This window comes from Carettochelys insculpta, chromosome 21, assembly GCF_033958435.1.
Source record: "Carettochelys insculpta isolate YL-2023 chromosome 21, ASM3395843v1, whole genome shotgun sequence".
Taxonomy (NCBI): Eukaryota; Metazoa; Chordata; order Testudines; family Carettochelyidae; genus Carettochelys; species Carettochelys insculpta.
Window position 1 is genome coordinate 16,090,382 of NC_134157.1, and position 16,536 is coordinate 16,106,917.

The 16,536-nt window shown below is 41.7% G+C and overlaps 2 protein-coding genes across 3 annotated transcripts in view; one reads left to right on the forward strand and one right to left on the reverse strand.

The window, feature by feature from the left end:
* STKLD1 (serine/threonine kinase like domain containing 1) overlaps positions 1 to 6,224 on the forward strand; it is a 30,776-nt gene extending 24,552 nt beyond the window's left edge. Inside the window, exons 17-19 of the mRNA XM_075015858.1 lie at positions 505 to 645; positions 2,835 to 2,914; positions 5,221 to 6,224. Coding sequence (XP_074871959.1) covers positions 505 to 645; positions 2,835 to 2,914; positions 5,221 to 5,268 — 269 coding nt within the window. The 3' untranslated portion in view covers positions 5,269 to 6,224. The remainder of the gene's footprint in view (positions 1 to 504; positions 646 to 2,834; positions 2,915 to 5,220) is intronic.
* Positions 6,225 to 6,512: 288 nt separating this feature from the next.
* REXO4 (REX4 homolog, 3'-5' exonuclease) lies at positions 6,513 to 16,478 on the reverse strand. 2 transcript variants are annotated; one of them, XM_075015592.1, is made up of 9 exons: positions 16,406 to 16,478; positions 15,379 to 15,643; positions 14,126 to 14,478; positions 12,488 to 12,640; positions 10,869 to 11,062; positions 10,274 to 10,362; positions 9,542 to 9,616; positions 7,651 to 7,725; positions 6,513 to 7,270 (listed from the first exon to the last, which is right to left on the reverse strand). In XM_075015592.1, the coding sequence occupies exons 2-9, from the start codon at positions 15,598 to 15,600 to the stop codon at positions 7,169 to 7,171; spliced, it is 1,263 nt and encodes a 420-aa protein (XP_074871693.1). In that variant the 5' UTR covers positions 15,601 to 15,643; positions 16,406 to 16,478; the 3' UTR covers positions 6,513 to 7,168. The 2 variants fall into 2 exon arrangements, with proteins under 2 accessions (XP_074871693.1, XP_074871694.1); XM_075015593.1 differs by lacking the exon at positions 16,406 to 16,478 and adding an exon at positions 16,008 to 16,205.
* Positions 16,479 to 16,536: the final 58 nt, after the last annotated feature.

The window sequence follows — 16,536 nt, forward strand, 5'->3', positions numbered from 1 at the left end:
CTGCTCCCTTCTCCCTCCCACTGCAGCCTGAAGACCAGAAAAGCTCTGTCCCTGTGCCATGGCTGTAGCAAGGAGAGCTCCTCTGCTCCCAAGGCTGAAGTGGAGGGTCTGGATGCTGGGGCTTCACCTCGCCACCCCCAGCCCTTCTTTGGGGATTAGGGTTGAGGCGCTGGGCCTAATCCTGCCTTCTGGCTTCTTCCAGGGATATGGGGTGAGGCACTTGGGTTGGGGGTATGTGACTTGCTCTGCCATCCCATGTCTTCTGCTGGAGGTGGGAGCCACTGGAGATTGTGGTGGGGGTCTTCCCCCATCCTGCAGCTTCTGCTGTGGATGGGGTTTGGAGCCACTGTGAAGATGGGGTCAGGGCTAGTGGCTCTGCTGCCCTGTCTGCCTGACGTCCAAAGTTTCAGGTGTTTGCCATGGTTGATGGATTTTTTCCAAGTGCCTTCTATTGGTGAGGGCTCATCTGTGACTGCCTAGAGCGCTCATGTCCCTCTCTTTCAGAGCAGTCTGCTTTCAGACTCATAACAACAGATACAAAGGGCAGTGGAATAAGCGTGATCAAAGACGCCTACCACTTTCACTGTGATGATCCAGAAGTGGTGGAGAATATCTGTATGCTGATTAACGAGATGGCTCAGTATGGTAAGCTCTTGTTCTTATCTTTGGCTAAACCTTGTTCACACTGTGCATCAAATTGTAACAGCAACCAAGAGTAATTCTATACTGTCAGTAAGCATTAAAGCATTACAATTACTGCTTGCATTCCCCAGCAACTACAATCATAGGGCTAGAAGGTACCTCAGGAGGTCATCTAGTCCAGACCCCTGCTTCAAACAGGCTCAACCTCCACTAAGTCGTCCCAGCCAGGACCTTGTCAAGCCAGGACTTAAACCTCGAGGGATGGAGAATCCACCCCCTTTCCAGGCAATGCATTCCAGTGCTTCACCACCCTCCTGGTGAAGTCGTTTTTCCTAATATCCAACCTACACCTCTCCCTCTTTAACTTCAGACCATTGCTCCTTATTCTGCTATCTGACACCACTGAGAACAATTTCTCATCATCCTCTTTAGAGCTCCCTTTCAGGAAGTTGAAGGCTGCTATTAAATCACCCCTAAGTCTTCTCTTCTGTAAACTAAACAAGCCCAAATCCCTCAGCCTCTCCTCATAGGCCATGTGCTCTAGCCCCTTAATCATTTTTGTTGCCCTCTGCTGAACCTGCTCCAGCACATCCACATCCTTTTTATACCGGGGGGACTCAAAACTGGACACAATGTTCCAGATGTGGCCTCACCAGTGCAGAACAGAGGAGCAACCACTTCTCTAGATCTGCTCAAAATGCTCCTCCTAATGCATCCTAATATGCTGTTAGCTTTCTTGGCTACAAGGGCACACTGTTTACTCATGTTCAGCCTTTCTTACACCATAACCCCTAGGTCCCTTTCTGCTGTACTGCTGCTTAGCCAGTCGGTACCCAACCTATAACAATGCTTGAGACTCTTCCGCCCCAGGTGGAGGACTCTACACTTCCCCTTGTCGAAGCGCATCAGATTTCTTTTGGCCCAATCCTCCAATTTATCCAGGTCACTCTGGATTCTCTCTCTACCCTCCAAAGCATCTACCTCTACCCCCAGCTTTGTGTCATCTGCAAACTTGCTGAGGCTGCAATCCAGTCCCTCGTTCAGGTCATCAATAAAGATGTTCAACAACACCGGCCCCAGAACCGAGCCTTGTGGCACTCCACTTGAAACCGACCACCATCCAGATATCGAGCCATTGACCACTACCTGTTGGGCTCGACCATCAAGCCAGCTTTCTATCCATTTTATAGTCCAAGGATCCGATCCATATTTCTTTAACTTACGGGCAAGAGTGTTGTGGGAGACTGTATCAAAAGCTTTGCTGAAGTCAAGTTATATTACACCTGCTGACTTCCCCATGTCCACAGAGCCTGTTACCTTGTCATAGAAGCTAAATACAGTACAGTACGGTACAATAAGGTGTAGCTCACCTTCTGTGATACAAAACCTGAAATATGTTTTTGAATTCAGATTAAGTGCTATCATGAGACTATAGGTGGATGTGGGATTGGGTCTCCCCAGACCATTCAACATGGCAGTGTAAATAGTAAAGCAGGAAAGGCAATACATTTCAGTTTGAATAGGACCATCTACATAAGCATAAAGCCTTGTTGCTCTTATAAAAGACAGGAGAAAGGAAGGAAACAAAATTTCAGATGCCGTTAGCTTGAGAAACAATGCACTGGGCTCATTTTTTATCTTGCAGGAGTTAATAACATCTGACCCTTCCATTTAAATGCTAGTGCTGCTTGGCAGCTGCACATGTTTAATTAGCCATAAGCTCTTCAGGGCAGAGATACGCACTAGTTATATGTTTAAACAGCACCCAATGCAGCAGGGCCCCTATCTTTGTAGCCTCTGCACGCTGCTGCAATATATGTATATAATACACAGAGGGGTAATTCCAAGCCTCTTGGTTCCTGTGCTTGCATATTAATTATATTAACAGGGATGCTTATTAGCATTTTATAGATGTTAAAGGAAAGTTTCAGTTGTCCCTTACTTGATTTGAACTCCATATAACTTTGTCCCAGTTTTTCTTAACAGTAATACTTTAACCAGACACCTGAGATTGTAATAAACCCTGTGTTTCAATCTTCTTTATGATATTCTTGTCTCTTAATATAAAGGCCTTTCTCTCTGCTTCGTCCATTTGGCCATTGTCAGGTGAAAGCTATGGATGGTGAAGTACTGTTGTAAAGATTATTTATTACAGTAACTAAGATCAAATCCCCTGTACCTTTTTATCACAGATGACATTGTTCTAGAAATGATCTCCCAGAACATGAAGGAGCTGCTGACTGAAATGAAAGTCAAGTTCACATCCAGTGTGGTAGGTGGAAGTCACTGTGGTAACTAAGGGCATGCTCCATCTATTTGTACAAATGGTTTTATTTTTTGTTTATGAATTGCATAAAGATCAGCCCTCTGGGCTCATAAAGAGCAGGAACGTGTGGGGGCTGGGTAAGGACTTAATGTGGATTCAGTGTGCAGTGTAGTCTGAAGGCCTGGAGACTCAGAATATTTCTAAGGTTGTATCTACACTACAAAAATAACTTTGAAGTTGCTTACTTTGAAGTATATCTTGGAAGTTGAGCATCTACACACACCCTACTTCGAAGTTAAAGTAAGGACTTTGAAGCTGGGCTCCCTACATCAAAGTAAGGGAAAATGTATGTAGACTCTCTGCTGGCTACTTTGACATAGTGCCTAACTTTCAAGTTAACTTGAAAGTTAGTTCCTAGTGTAGACGCACCCTAGGTGTACCAAACAATAAGCAAGTGGCGCATAGTTTATCAAACTTCATACTGAAGATAATCTGAAATCAAGTGAACATAAGTTTGACGACATTCCCACTTCATCCAGCATTTTTTTTTATTAATTTTTTTTTGTATCAGAAATACAGGGTAAAGTATATACAAACGACAACTATATTACAAAGCAGAAGGGGATTTACAGATCTAGTAAATAACCCTAAAACCCCCAAGACTCCTAATTTGCATGGGCCTGCCCTCCTGAGGAATTACTTTACATTAAATTCACTAAGCAGCAAGCGTATTGCAAAATAATTCCCACTTCAAGACCTTCCTGCACTTTTAAACCAAGAAGTTCATGTTGAGCTGTTTGCCCCCAAACATGCAGAACTTATTTAAAAAGAACCAACACAGACAGGGTCTCCACACTTACTCCTGTGTTAGTTGTGAATATAATTTGTTTATAGTTCTCTTGCTCCAGAATGTTTGCCTCATAGGCTGTGTCTACACTAGCTAAAAACTTCGAAATGGCCATGCAGATGGCCATTTCGAAGTTTACTAATGAAGCGCTGAAATACATACTCAGTGCCTCATTAGCATGCGGGCGGCTGCGGCACTTCGATATTGATGTGGCTCATCCCGATGGGGCTCCTTTTCGAAAGGACCCTGCCTACTTCGAAGTCCCCTTATTCCCATCTGCTCATAGGAATAAGGGGACTTCGAAGTAGGCGGGGTCCTTTCGAAAAGGAGCCCCATCGGGACGAGCCGTGCGGCAGCGAGCCGCATCAATTTCAAAGTGCCGCAGCCGCCTGCATGCTAACGAGGTGCTGAATATGTATTTCAGCGCTTCATTAGTAAACTTTGAAATGGCCATTTGCATGGCCATTTTGAAGTTTTTGGCTAGTGTAGACATAGCCATAGGCTATAATACAAAATTATTAACTTTCCACAAAATTTTTCATGCTACCATTATCCTTCCCATTTTAAAAAAAAATCTGCTTCTCTCTCTTGTTGTATTTTATTACAAAATACAAGACCAGTCCTTCCCTCTTCATTTTTTTTCCTCTCCTGTCTAAGCAAGGCTTACCTATTGGTCAATGTCCTCACCCACAATGGCCATGTCTACGCTAGCCCAAATCTTCGAAATGGCCATTTCGAAGATTACTACTAATTACATGCTGAAATACATATTCAGCGCCTCGTTAGCATGCTGGCAGCCACGGCACTTCAAAATTGCTGCATCTCACTGCCGCATGGCTCGTCCAGATGAGGCTCCTTTTAGAAAGGACCCCGCCAACTTTGAAATCCCCTTATTCCTGCTTGCTGATAGGAAGGATTTCGAAGTTCCCAGGGTCCTTTCGAAAAGGAGCCCCGTCTGGACAAGCTGCATGGCAGTGAGCTGTGCAATTTCGAAGTGCCGCAGCTGCCATCATGCTAATGAGGCAATGAATATGTATTTCAGCGCCTCATTAGTAATCTTCAAAATAGCCATTTCGAAGATTTTGGGCTAGTGTAGATGCAGCCAATGTGTCAGATGACAACTACAGCTATGTATTTAGGACAGATTCCAGATGATCTTTTAGCATTTTTAAAACAGATTGTTTATAGTTTTAAGAGTTAATCCTGCAAACTTTGCTCAACATTGTAGTAAAAACGGAATTACTGGTGAGAGTACAGGTTTCCAAATTAGGCCACGTTTGCTCAAAATATTGACTTAAGAGTTACTGTAAACACAAAAATGCAAATAAAAGTGCCTGAATGCATACAAAATGACCTACATTAGATACAGAACATTTTTGTATCATAGTTATTAATTATATCTTTACACTGTAAAGTAAAAACTCAGGATAAACTTGAATTTAACAGTGTTTACACTTTTTCCCAGGAAATAATGACCCTTGTGGATTCGGCACTTTTGAAACTTCAGAAGTAAGGTCAAAGCTGATCTATATATACAAGACTTGAAGTCGTCTGATTCAGGTAGACATGCTCTAACCTTTCAGAAGTATTTTAAAAAACCTTTTTCTCCCCGAAGGAGAAATTATATATTATACAAATATCACCTACTCCAATGTATTCCACTGTATACTTTACAACAAACCACTTGGACTACTAACTATTGTGAGTCTGACTGCAATGTTATTTTGGGAACTGTACTTGGTGGATTTTTAAACTACACTTAATGTACAACATACTTTCCACAAAGAAGAATAAAAATCATACGAAGGATTGCAGTGTTGGAGTTTAAATGAGCTTTGGTGCATGGATTATTCATTTGGAGCATAACAGCTTCTCCTTAGGAATAACTCTAATTCAGCAGTTCATGAAGAGACTTCTGATTCCTTGTAATAGATTGTTCAAAGCTATTTGTTAAGTATGTGTTCCACAAGTCTGTGTGAATGAAAGTTATTACAAACTCTCAAAGTTAACTGCACGTTGACTGCTTTCTTCTCCTAGAAATTACGTCACCTTTATAGGTCCTCTCTCAAATTAATATGTTCCAGTCTTCCACTGTTCTCCTTTTAAACATATACTCTTCAAGGCATTTCCAGTTTGTTCATCAAATCTCATGCTGCTCAGAGCAATATGCTGTGCCACAGCTGCTCATCTGCTAAATGAGATCATTCACCTATAATCTGAATAAATGCAGGAACAGTGCAATAGGCTTCACACATTTTGTTTCAGTATTTGTAGGTGGTTGTGTTCCAGTTGTTGGGATGCTGCTAGTTTTGTTAACTGTCCTATTACTGAAAGAAGTAACATCAATGGTATTTGGAGCCCACTATTATTTCCTTCTTGTTCTACAATGAAACACTTAGGCTGTGTCTAGACTAGCCCCCAACTTCGAAGAGAGCCTGGTAAATAGGGTGGCGCGAGATTGTTAATGAAGTGCTGTGGTGCATTTGCAGCACTTCATTAGGCTAAATCTCCCCCATGGCAACTTTGAAGTGTGAAACTTCGAAGTGCCAGCTTGCGTGTAGCTGCGGGTACTTCAAAGTGCCCACACTACTTCGGAGTCCCTTTACTCCTCAAAATTTTGGGGAGTAAAGGGACTTTGACGTAACACGGGCACTTCAAAGTACCCACGGCTACACACAAGCCAGCACTTCAAAGTTGCTGTGGGAAGATTTAGCCTAATGAAGTGCTGCATATGTACCACAGCACTTCATTAATAATCTCCCAACACCCTAATTATCATGCCCCCTTCAAAGTTGGGGGCTAGTCTAGACACAGCCTTAGAGCTAGGAAAGAGGACCTAACTTAACTCCTCTTGTCAAAGCTCAGAGCAACACGATCTTTCACCTGGGGCTTCAACTCCTTTCATAGCATGTGAAAGGTATACAGGGCTCAGAGAGCTAAAAACATGGATGCAACACCATCTGCAGGAGGAGGGATGGGAAGCAGCACATGATGTTGCCTCAAAACAGTAGGCTCTAGAGAAGAAAGGTGTGCAACAAAAGACCAAGTGAGAAGAGACAATGAAAGAGTGGTACGCTGTACTGGCAGAGAAAGGGAGCAGTGTACGGAATATTTAGCACACTAGTAACCTTTGCCCATGATGGAAATCATTGCAGCAGTTGTTAAAAATCTAGCCCTCTAGAATAGGAGAGTGTCTATGCAGCATCCCCATCCAAAAACGCTCAGGAGCAAGGACAGAAAGTGACTTATTTAAAAGTACCCACAGTTCCTTTTTAATTTTTCTCTCACCAAGTCAAGGAGAATACAGGTAGCAAGAGGAAAAAACCCTCATACAACTTCAAAGGAATCAGGTCACCATTTGAATTTAGTAAATGCTGCACAGCAGAAAGTGACAGGATAGAGCCATCTATGTTTTATAATTTATTTTTCTGTGGTTTAGATTTGGCATTGATAGCTGCTTCCCACTGCTTTTTCACTAGTGTGTATAATCTCATAGCTGCCTGTGCATCCTGAATCTGGAAGACAATGAAACAAGAAGCAGGTTACACAAAGAAAGCAGAAGTTCCTGTAGGATTACTGTTAATGACAATCTCACCCTCTCAGCTGCTTGCCCAAATAAAAGTAATTAAGGTGAAGGGCAATTTCCAAATAGTTCATATAAATAAGATTAATGTTCATAAAAATAGGTGATGAATGCTATTGGTACGAGGCAGTAAGGATGGTACAAGCTTTCCTCAGACTGGTACATTGCACACTGACATGCTGGGCAAATATTACCAAATCCCACAAGTATAGAGACAACAGTGTGGTTATACTTCTGTTAGGGTTCCAGGGCTTAAATCCTAATGCACTGTTGATCGACTCCTAAATCAGTTTTTACCACAGGTTTACGTACTGAGCTGTGTTCCGAGGTCTGTACTTTCACATTCAGCAGTTTCTCACACAGCAGTTTTAGAGATGGACGTCCACTCTAGGGGCAAAAAGAGAATCCCATAGTTCTATGCCAACAATTAAAGTAAATATCTTCTCCACTGTATGAAGGACACAAATATTCAAACTAAATCCTGCAGTTATTTAAAAAATAGCAAATTAGGACGGAAAGTTGTAGTTTAAGAATACCCATTCAACCAGAGTATGCGTAAGTTCCTACAGATGAACTGATGAGAGAAATGCCATTTATCAGATCACTGAGGGATCTATTTAAACCTCCACTCTTGTAAATCCCTTCAGCATTATAAGAACGACATACGCAGTGGTATCACTTGCAGCGGCAAATCTGACTATAACCTCATCAATTATGGCTTTTTTTTTTTAAACTTTAAAAGACAGAGGGAAAAAATTGGGTGTTTTATTTTGAAATTCAAAGTATGTCTTGTCGCTTCAAAGGCAAACCAGTGGATCTTGTTTGACAAACATTTCCAGGCAGGAAAGCGATTTATCAAGCTGTTCTTATTCAAATATCACAAAATAGAAAAATCCACCATTTTCTATACATACATCCATAGCATCTCATTTACTACCCGGAAAGATAAGATGGCCCACTTCCCTGTTACGAGTTCCAAGAAATGAGAAAGCCATTGAATTTGCTGTGCATGGGTATTACTGGTAATCCTGATTTGGCAGTAAGTTACTTATTTTATATATTCCAAAAAGTGTACAACAGGCTTGGCAGAACTTGATTTTTTTAAAATAATTTTAACAATACGTTCAGTTTTTTAAGCTTTTAAATTTGCATAAATTTAAATTTTCACAAGTCCAGGAAGTTATTGTGGATTACACAATTATACATTAAAGCTTTATAACCATTAAAACCTGTTGTCAACATCACATGTGTAAATATACAACGTAAATATCCTTAAATCAGACTTGAAAGTTCTTAAACGTTTTTCTTCCTTTGCTTATCTGTCACTTCAATTAGGGAAATATTTTGTTCGGTTTGTCTACAGTGAAATTGAAGTATACTGCTATTTACTGAAAAAGTCATTCTTCCAAGCCTATGTATAAATTCAGGGAGTGGGGGCAATACTTTTTGATGGGAGAGAGCATTCCAAGATTTTTGGTAAGCAGTTGGGGGCTGCACGTTTCCATGGAGGGCATGCAGAGTCTGAGATGGAGGCTGGGGGCAGAAGGGAGCTTGGGATATTGGATTAGGGTGCAAGAGAAGGTGTGGGGTCTGAGAGGGAGTTTGGGTGAAAGAAGGGTTTGTGACCTGGGGCAAGTGATTGAGGTAAAGGGGATGCAGAGGGGTTGGGTGATAACCAGTTGTTGGGAGGGAAGGGCTGGAGTGCCAGATAAGGCTCTGGTCAGGAGGTGCTTACAAAGGTGGTTCCTGGCTAGCAGCCCAGTGGGACCCTCAGACAGGCTCCCTGCCTGCCACAGTACAGCCCAGACCTGGCTTCTCCATGTGCCTCTCTGTGCAATGAGGGGAGGGCTTCAGAATCTCTCAGCTTTTATTGTCTAGTTCTTATTGAGTGCCCCACCTCCCACCAGAATCTCTCAGCTCCCATTCACTGGTTATGGCCCAGGGCCATATCTTACCCACACCGGTATAAACAGATTAAATTAACCTTCATAAATGACAGCACATCCAATACTCTCATTTTACATAAAGCCAGGTCATGTAAAAAGCCAAGGGGGCTTGCACACACTCATACAAAAAAAATCAGTGGTAAAAAGCAGGACTAGAGATTGAATGCGCAAGTGGCAATCATTTGTCTAGATCCTGTTACCTTGCATTAGTGCTAAATGTCAGTGAACTGAAATACGATTTTCTGCAAGTTTCTTACTTTGACTTCCTTTCTGAAAGGTTTGTATCTCTGTGTGTCCCGAATTTTCTTTTTAGGATGATCAAGAAACAGGATCTGAAAGAAAACATATTTCCTCTATAAAAAATGCAGTAATAGAATACTTTATAAAGCTGAATCTACCACTCCCAACCCTCCTCCTTCCATGGATTCAAAAGATGGTTCACAATCTAAACAAGACTGCCACACAAGTGTGAGAGCCCCAGCCAATTTGCATAATATGGCTCAGATGGGAGCCATCTTTAACAGGAAGGTGCTGTCTGTGGAGCTTGTATGCTACAGCATGGATACTCCAGTTTGATACAAGTGGCCATCAGCCTCTGCATTAATGATGCCATGGGTGTCACTGTAGAAGTTTACAACGCTGCTTTGGCCTTCCCTGCGCATGCAAATAATGTGCTCAACTTGCTGATTCCTAGTCTAGAAGAAAATGTTAAAACTATATAAAGTGTGTCATGGGAGCCTCACTATCCATACAGAGCAGATAAAAATACTAGGTCTTGAGGCCTCAACTGAAAGAATCAGTCACTGTATAGCTGAATGATGCTGTACTAACCTACTCTGGAATGACAGAAGGCTGACTGGACCAAGCTGCGATCTGAATCTATAGTTCCAGAGAGTGGAGGTGTTGTAGGTTGCTGCTTCAGCTAACCTTTTGGTGTGACAATTCACTGAAGACCAGGGCTTTAAAAGAATAAATATCTAACCACGTACCTTTAAGTCATTGTGCACAGCATGCCCAACTAAAATCCTTCCTCTCAGGATGTCGGCCACTTCCTTCTGGACACTTTTAAACTCCTCTCCTAAAAACACAACCCATTTTCAGTAGGAGACCAAGCAAAGCATAAGTTGTGAGACAGCATCAGGAAGCAGAGTATTTTATCTGGTAGTCTCTTCCTTGGGACCCAAAGTAATGGAGGAATGCAGAGTTTTTGTTCAATTTTCCAGCTTGCACAGAATGGCAGACTTGAAGATGGTAGAACAAGCAAACATGCAACTAAAAATAACAGTTGATTGAGAAACAACTTCAATTCCAAGACCACCTTTGCATTTTTTAAGGCAATGGTTATAGAAATTACACTCTACCGGGGAAATAATGATCACTCTGCAAGAAAGTGTCTCTTTAGTATGTATTTTGATTTGTGATCTAGTGTAACATTTCCTTTCATTTATGTATTTTAGGTTATGCTGAGTTTTTTTCATCTCCCATACAAAACAAACAGCTCCCCCCATAGTTTAGCAATAAGATAGGGATGTCTCTGCGATGCTTAACTACCCCTCTCTCTCTGTGCTAGAAAAGATCACTTACCTTTCTTTATATCTTTGGGCCGTATCCCACTAACAGCTGTCCTGTAATCTGTCACTTTTTCTGTAGGCTTGACATATTTGTCATAAATACACTTTCCAAACTGGTTCACAATGGACACACGAGCCAGGATGCTGTCTTCACCTTGGGGTCCCACTCCCACCATTTCACAGTCCATGGCTATAGCTTTTGTCAAGCTAACAAAAGATTCTAGAGTTAGAAACTTTGTTGTGCTCATATGCTTTTAACTTACATGTACAAGTTAGTCGCTTGTTAAAACAAAGAGGCACTGAACATCTCAGAGTAGTTTCAGGATGTTTGCACACTCAGGAAGCATGGTAGATAAAAGTCAATGAATTAAAAAAAAATAATTTTTATTTAAATAGGATTTTTTAAAACCATAAATAAAATAGTAAATTTCTCATTTACAATTGTTACCATTGAGTCTAATCACAAACACTTACAATCTCATACATACACTTACAATCTCATAAAAATGATTTAATGGCTCTAGTCTTTCAAGAAGCAAGAGCTAGTAGATAGGCTGGAAAGTTCTGGGATTTCAATTTCCGTTTCTTAGCAGACTAAAAAGTAACATGCAAAGACAGACAAGCTGGAGGGGAACGTTTTTGTTCTGGGCTTATGAGGTAGTGGACCTTGGCCAAGCACAGCAGAGAAGTTAGTTAAGACTGTCTTAAAAGACAGAGAGACAATATATAGGAAAGGACAGAGGCAACATAGAACAGAACAGTGGAGTGGATTGGAAGGCAAAAGGGAAGACATTATTCAGCACACTCATAGCTTCATATATTCTCTGAACTTTTGCAAAAGAAAAACTGTCATGGCTTCTGGATGTAAGAGAGACCCTGCCAAGGAATATTTTCAAGAAATTCATTTCCTGGATGCAAAGGGAAAACATGTCAAGTGTAAACAGTGCAAATGATGCAGGGTTTAGTTGCAAGAATGAAATATCTTAAGGAAAACTCTGTGAAAAAGATATGGATATGGCTGAGTGAATCAATTGGTTAGTAACTTTAATAATTCACTTTGTGATGCATTGTTCTTCAAGACTCTCTATACTTTTTTAGTAGAAGTGTGATTTGACAAGTAAATTCCCAAACTGTTTGCTGTGTTGCATGTGGCTAGAAAGAGAGTTTATCTTGGCTAATCCTTATGGCTTGTTTTATTAGTTAACCAGGTTTAAACATTTACTCAAATACACAATAAAGAAAGTCACAGTAAGAGAAATATAGAATTGCCAGTTACCACTTAGTGTCATTTTCTTATTTTATATGATATAACACATTCCCTTCTTTTGGAACATCCTGGCCACAGGCGATGATGTCAGGAGTGTATTCCCTATTTTACTTGAGCATCTCTAAGGGAACCCTATTGTGTATTCATTTGTTTTCTCAAAAAACGGAAGTGATAGTGAGTTCAGTGACGTGCACTCTAAGCACAGTCACTATTAGCTGTTCTGGAAACTTGATTTAAATCAATCAACCCTTGTGAGAAGACATCAGTTTACACTTTGCGTGTGTTTGGAAACCACAATCATAAACAGAAAATGTTTCACACCTATATATGCTTAATGTGCACTTTACATGAGGAATATAACCTACCCTGCAAAAGCCTTTTCTTTAACCAGTACCTCTTCCACAGACAGCTGTGATTTTTCTTCAATTCCCATTTTTCTTCTTGCAACTTTTGCTGCTTCAGGTCCTATTGCTGCTTCAATATCCTCTGGATCAACATCATCAAACCAGATGTCAGCCCTGCCAGGCAATGGTAAAAGTACAGTGTAATGTTGTTAACATAGTTAATGTCTAAAAGGATGTTTTGACAGTTCGAGTCAGCCTGATGTTTATAAAAGGAAGAAGTCAACAAAACAGTCTGGATCAGTGACACAACTAGTCCAATAGTTGGATGCTGTAGACCATGTAGTTTAACTTAGTATCAGAGGACTTGGGTTAGTCCCATATGGCTGGCCTGGAGACTGTGGAACCATTTGACATTACTCTTATACTGTGTTCATCAGATTACAGCAAGAAATTTCTGAATTGGAATTCATATTCAAATTTGACACATTAACACATGGTATGAACAGAGACACCAATTACCTCATGCATTACAAGGACTGCTTGCCTTCCCTTGATGCTTGAAAGTATCTCAGGCAGGACACTTAACACCCCCCTCGTCTACCTCCCTCCTTCAGTTCTATGTACTTGATTTGTCAGTTTTTATTGCAGTTTTTTTGGTCCTCTGTACTTTTTCAGTCTGTATTGGAAATGAGATTGATCTGATGAAGTGGGTCTGTCCTACGAAAGCTCATCACCGAATAAATCATTTTGTTAGTCTTTAAGGAGCTACATTTCTGCTGTTTTGCTTTATGTATGTTCATCAGGGTACACATTATAAAATCGGAAGTATCTGTGTCTGACCTTCTGTCCAACCACATACCCAATCTACTCCCCCATCCATTTTGCCCCTTTAGGTACCAGTCAGTCCTTAATTCCCAGATGTAAATCTGCTGGACATCAGCTACTCTTCCACTAGTCTGTTGATCCCGAAGTTAGAACTTTCAGCTTTTCACCTCCTTCAGCATGTCAGTGGCACTATTTCAAAACTGTAGATTTTCTTTTCATTCATGGCCAGGACCAAGGGTTGTGGATTTTTCCCCCTAAACGTTTTAATTTATGATGTCTTAGGATGTTTGTATGAAAAGCAACCTCCAAAACAGGTTTATGGTAGACAAATCTGTCCTCGTGGGAAGGGAAGAGAAACATTGTATACTGTAATAGATGAGATGCAGGTTTCATTTGCAACTCAAATTTCTTGTTCCCCAGGTAGATAAAGCAAGAAGTGCTATTGAGACAAAGCAATGTCCCTTGAGACGCAAAGTACAAAGGATGCATTGCCAGATAGCAGTCTCCTCTGACCATTAAATAATGGTCCTAACATCCTCTAAAGTAGGGGCACACAAACATTTTACTTTGCACCTCCCACTTATCCACCTGCAGCACGGCTGGGACAGAATGAGGTGGGGAAAGAGGGCTCAGGCTGAGCATGCAGCCATGTCTCCCCAACCATGCAATAACTCAGAGTAGGAAAGAGGTGAAATTTTAAGGAGCAGTATAAGGAACAAAAAGGGTCTTCCTCCTTTGAGACAAGCACAGTGTGCATCAGTATCTGTCTAATCACCTGCAATTACAATAGTTATGGCCAGCTATAAGTGTAAATATGAGGCCTGAAACACTCACTCTGTTAACTGCTGCTCCACATGCTCTTCAGCTTTCCTCCTCGTATGTCTTATGTCACCTTGTTCCTTCTCAGTACTGCCATTTTTCCTTTTCTTGTGCTTCTTACTCTTTCCTTTCCTATCACTCAAGTCCTTGTCAGGTACAGTTCTCGCTGATTTTGCAGTAGCCAAAGGAACACAAACTTCAGCAGGATCACTGTCCATATTGTTGACAGATTTGAATGTTCCCAAATTCCCACCTCCATTAATTGCTGGAAGTCCTTTGACATTTCCCTTTTTGCTTGTGTCCTCCTTGGAATACATTTGGGATGCAGGAAGGGACTTATCCAAGTGGGTGGCTTTTTGGTTCAGAAGCTAGTAAGATGCAAAGAAACCCCAACCCCACATACAATTTACTGTAGGATTAAACTTGGAAACCGTCCACCACCCCTTCACTGCATTTAAATTCTCCCTTGTAAATTAAGTACTCAATTTCCATGCATTTTCAACACTGGAGTTGGAAATTCTATGTTTAACCTATTCTATAACACAAGTACAAAAATGCAAGATTACACCATACTGAACCCTACCATTTCAAGGGGTGAAAGATTAGTTCATTCTCCACAGTCCTTTACATCACTGTTCTCTCTGCTATTACTGAGAAAGGCACCAGTAAATGCCCAACAATTTTAACGATGTAGACACCTATCGGGAACTGGGTTAAGTTTTTCGTGTACTACGAAAACTGAAAAATTTATAATTGAATCATAAAGTCTCCTTATACACTCCTCTTACTCAATCATGTCTACAATAGTTTAATACCAATAACCATGCTATTTATAATTATTGACCCAGGTCAGAAGGAAAGAGGCTTTGAAATGTACCAGTTTCCCCATGGACCAAGGTATTTCAGATGCTTACTTCCACTTCTGGCTAATTCCACACTTTCTGAGTAACTGAACCAGCAAAGTAGATCTTCAGCCACCTAACCAAAACCCCCAGTGATTCACTCCTGTGAGGCATTGCACTGCTGGTGCTGTGCAGTATTATTGTTTCATGAGTTCACAGCAGTCTTTATTTGTAGAAAACATGCTGTGACCCATTGGTCAAAACACTTCGTCAACATGTCATGTTTTATATAAAGTATACCTTAAGTATGCCATTCAAAAGAAAGACCATGCACTGAACCCAAATGCTCACTCCCCACTGCAGATTTTCACTAGAACTTAACTGTGGAAGTAGGGTACTAAATGGTTGGATGTCACTGTCACTGACCTCTTGCAGAGCCTTCCAGTTAGAGGAGAACTCCTGAGGAGCTTTTGGTGGCAGTACATCCACAGCTTTGGTGTCCTGTTTTTTCTTGCCCACTTGCTTGATTTTGGTTTTCCACAATATTTTTTTCTTGTTGTTTTTCCTGTGCTGTTTCTTGAGATTCTTGGGTTTAGCTGGGGGGATGCTTGCTGAAGCTTTTGACTCTTTGATCTTTTCTTTAGCCATTCTGTTATTGGAAATCAGTCACACTTGGAAAGCAACAACCATTCTGTAAAGATGCATATATCATACATGTTATGGGTTTTTTAAATCATTTGCCACACCAGTAAATCCTCATGACATGTCCTAGTGAAATAACCCTGGCTGCAGAAATGAGAAGTTCTGTGGCACCTTATAAATTAACCGTTTATCCTTTTTTTTATTTTTTAAAATCCATTTTATTGTGCATCTGACAAAGTGGGTCTTTGCCCACAAAAGCTGATACTCCAAAAAATCAATTAGTCTATAAGATGCCGCGGGACTACTCATTATTTTTGTGCATACTGAATAAGAGGGTTATCCCTCTGATACTTGTCTGGATGCAGACAGTCTGTTCATGCACGGAAGAGACAGAGCGTAAGTCTTACACTTACTTGCAGCGAAGAGGGTGTACAGGATGGCGTTTACAGAAAAACACGGCAACTCACAGTTTACTCCATTTGCACCTTGCCAGCAAAATCTCAGTAACCAGGCGCTCTGCACTCGGCACTTCACGTCTGGTTTGTGTGCGATCACTTTAATGTAGTCTCCATCCACACAAGGCTTCTGACACTTCTCCCTCCCCTTCAGCCAGGGCTCGCTCTCCCCCCTCCACAGAGCCCCGGCTGTCATTACCCCTCTGGGAGTGCCAGCTTCAGCCTTGATCCCATCCCGGACGTGCCATCTCCATAGCCACCCAGCGGCGCCAGCCCCCCCGCCACCCTCACCGGGGAGTACCAGCCCCACAGCCGCTCCTCCCCGCCCCGAGCGCCAGCCCCCTCCCTACACGCACACGAGTCGCGTGGCCGCTCGGGCGGCAGCACCTGGACCCAGCTCACGTGCAGCGGCGGCACCTCCGCCTCCCAGCGCCGACCGGAAGCCGACCCGAACGGCCGCCGGCGAGAAACACACACCGCGCCGCCT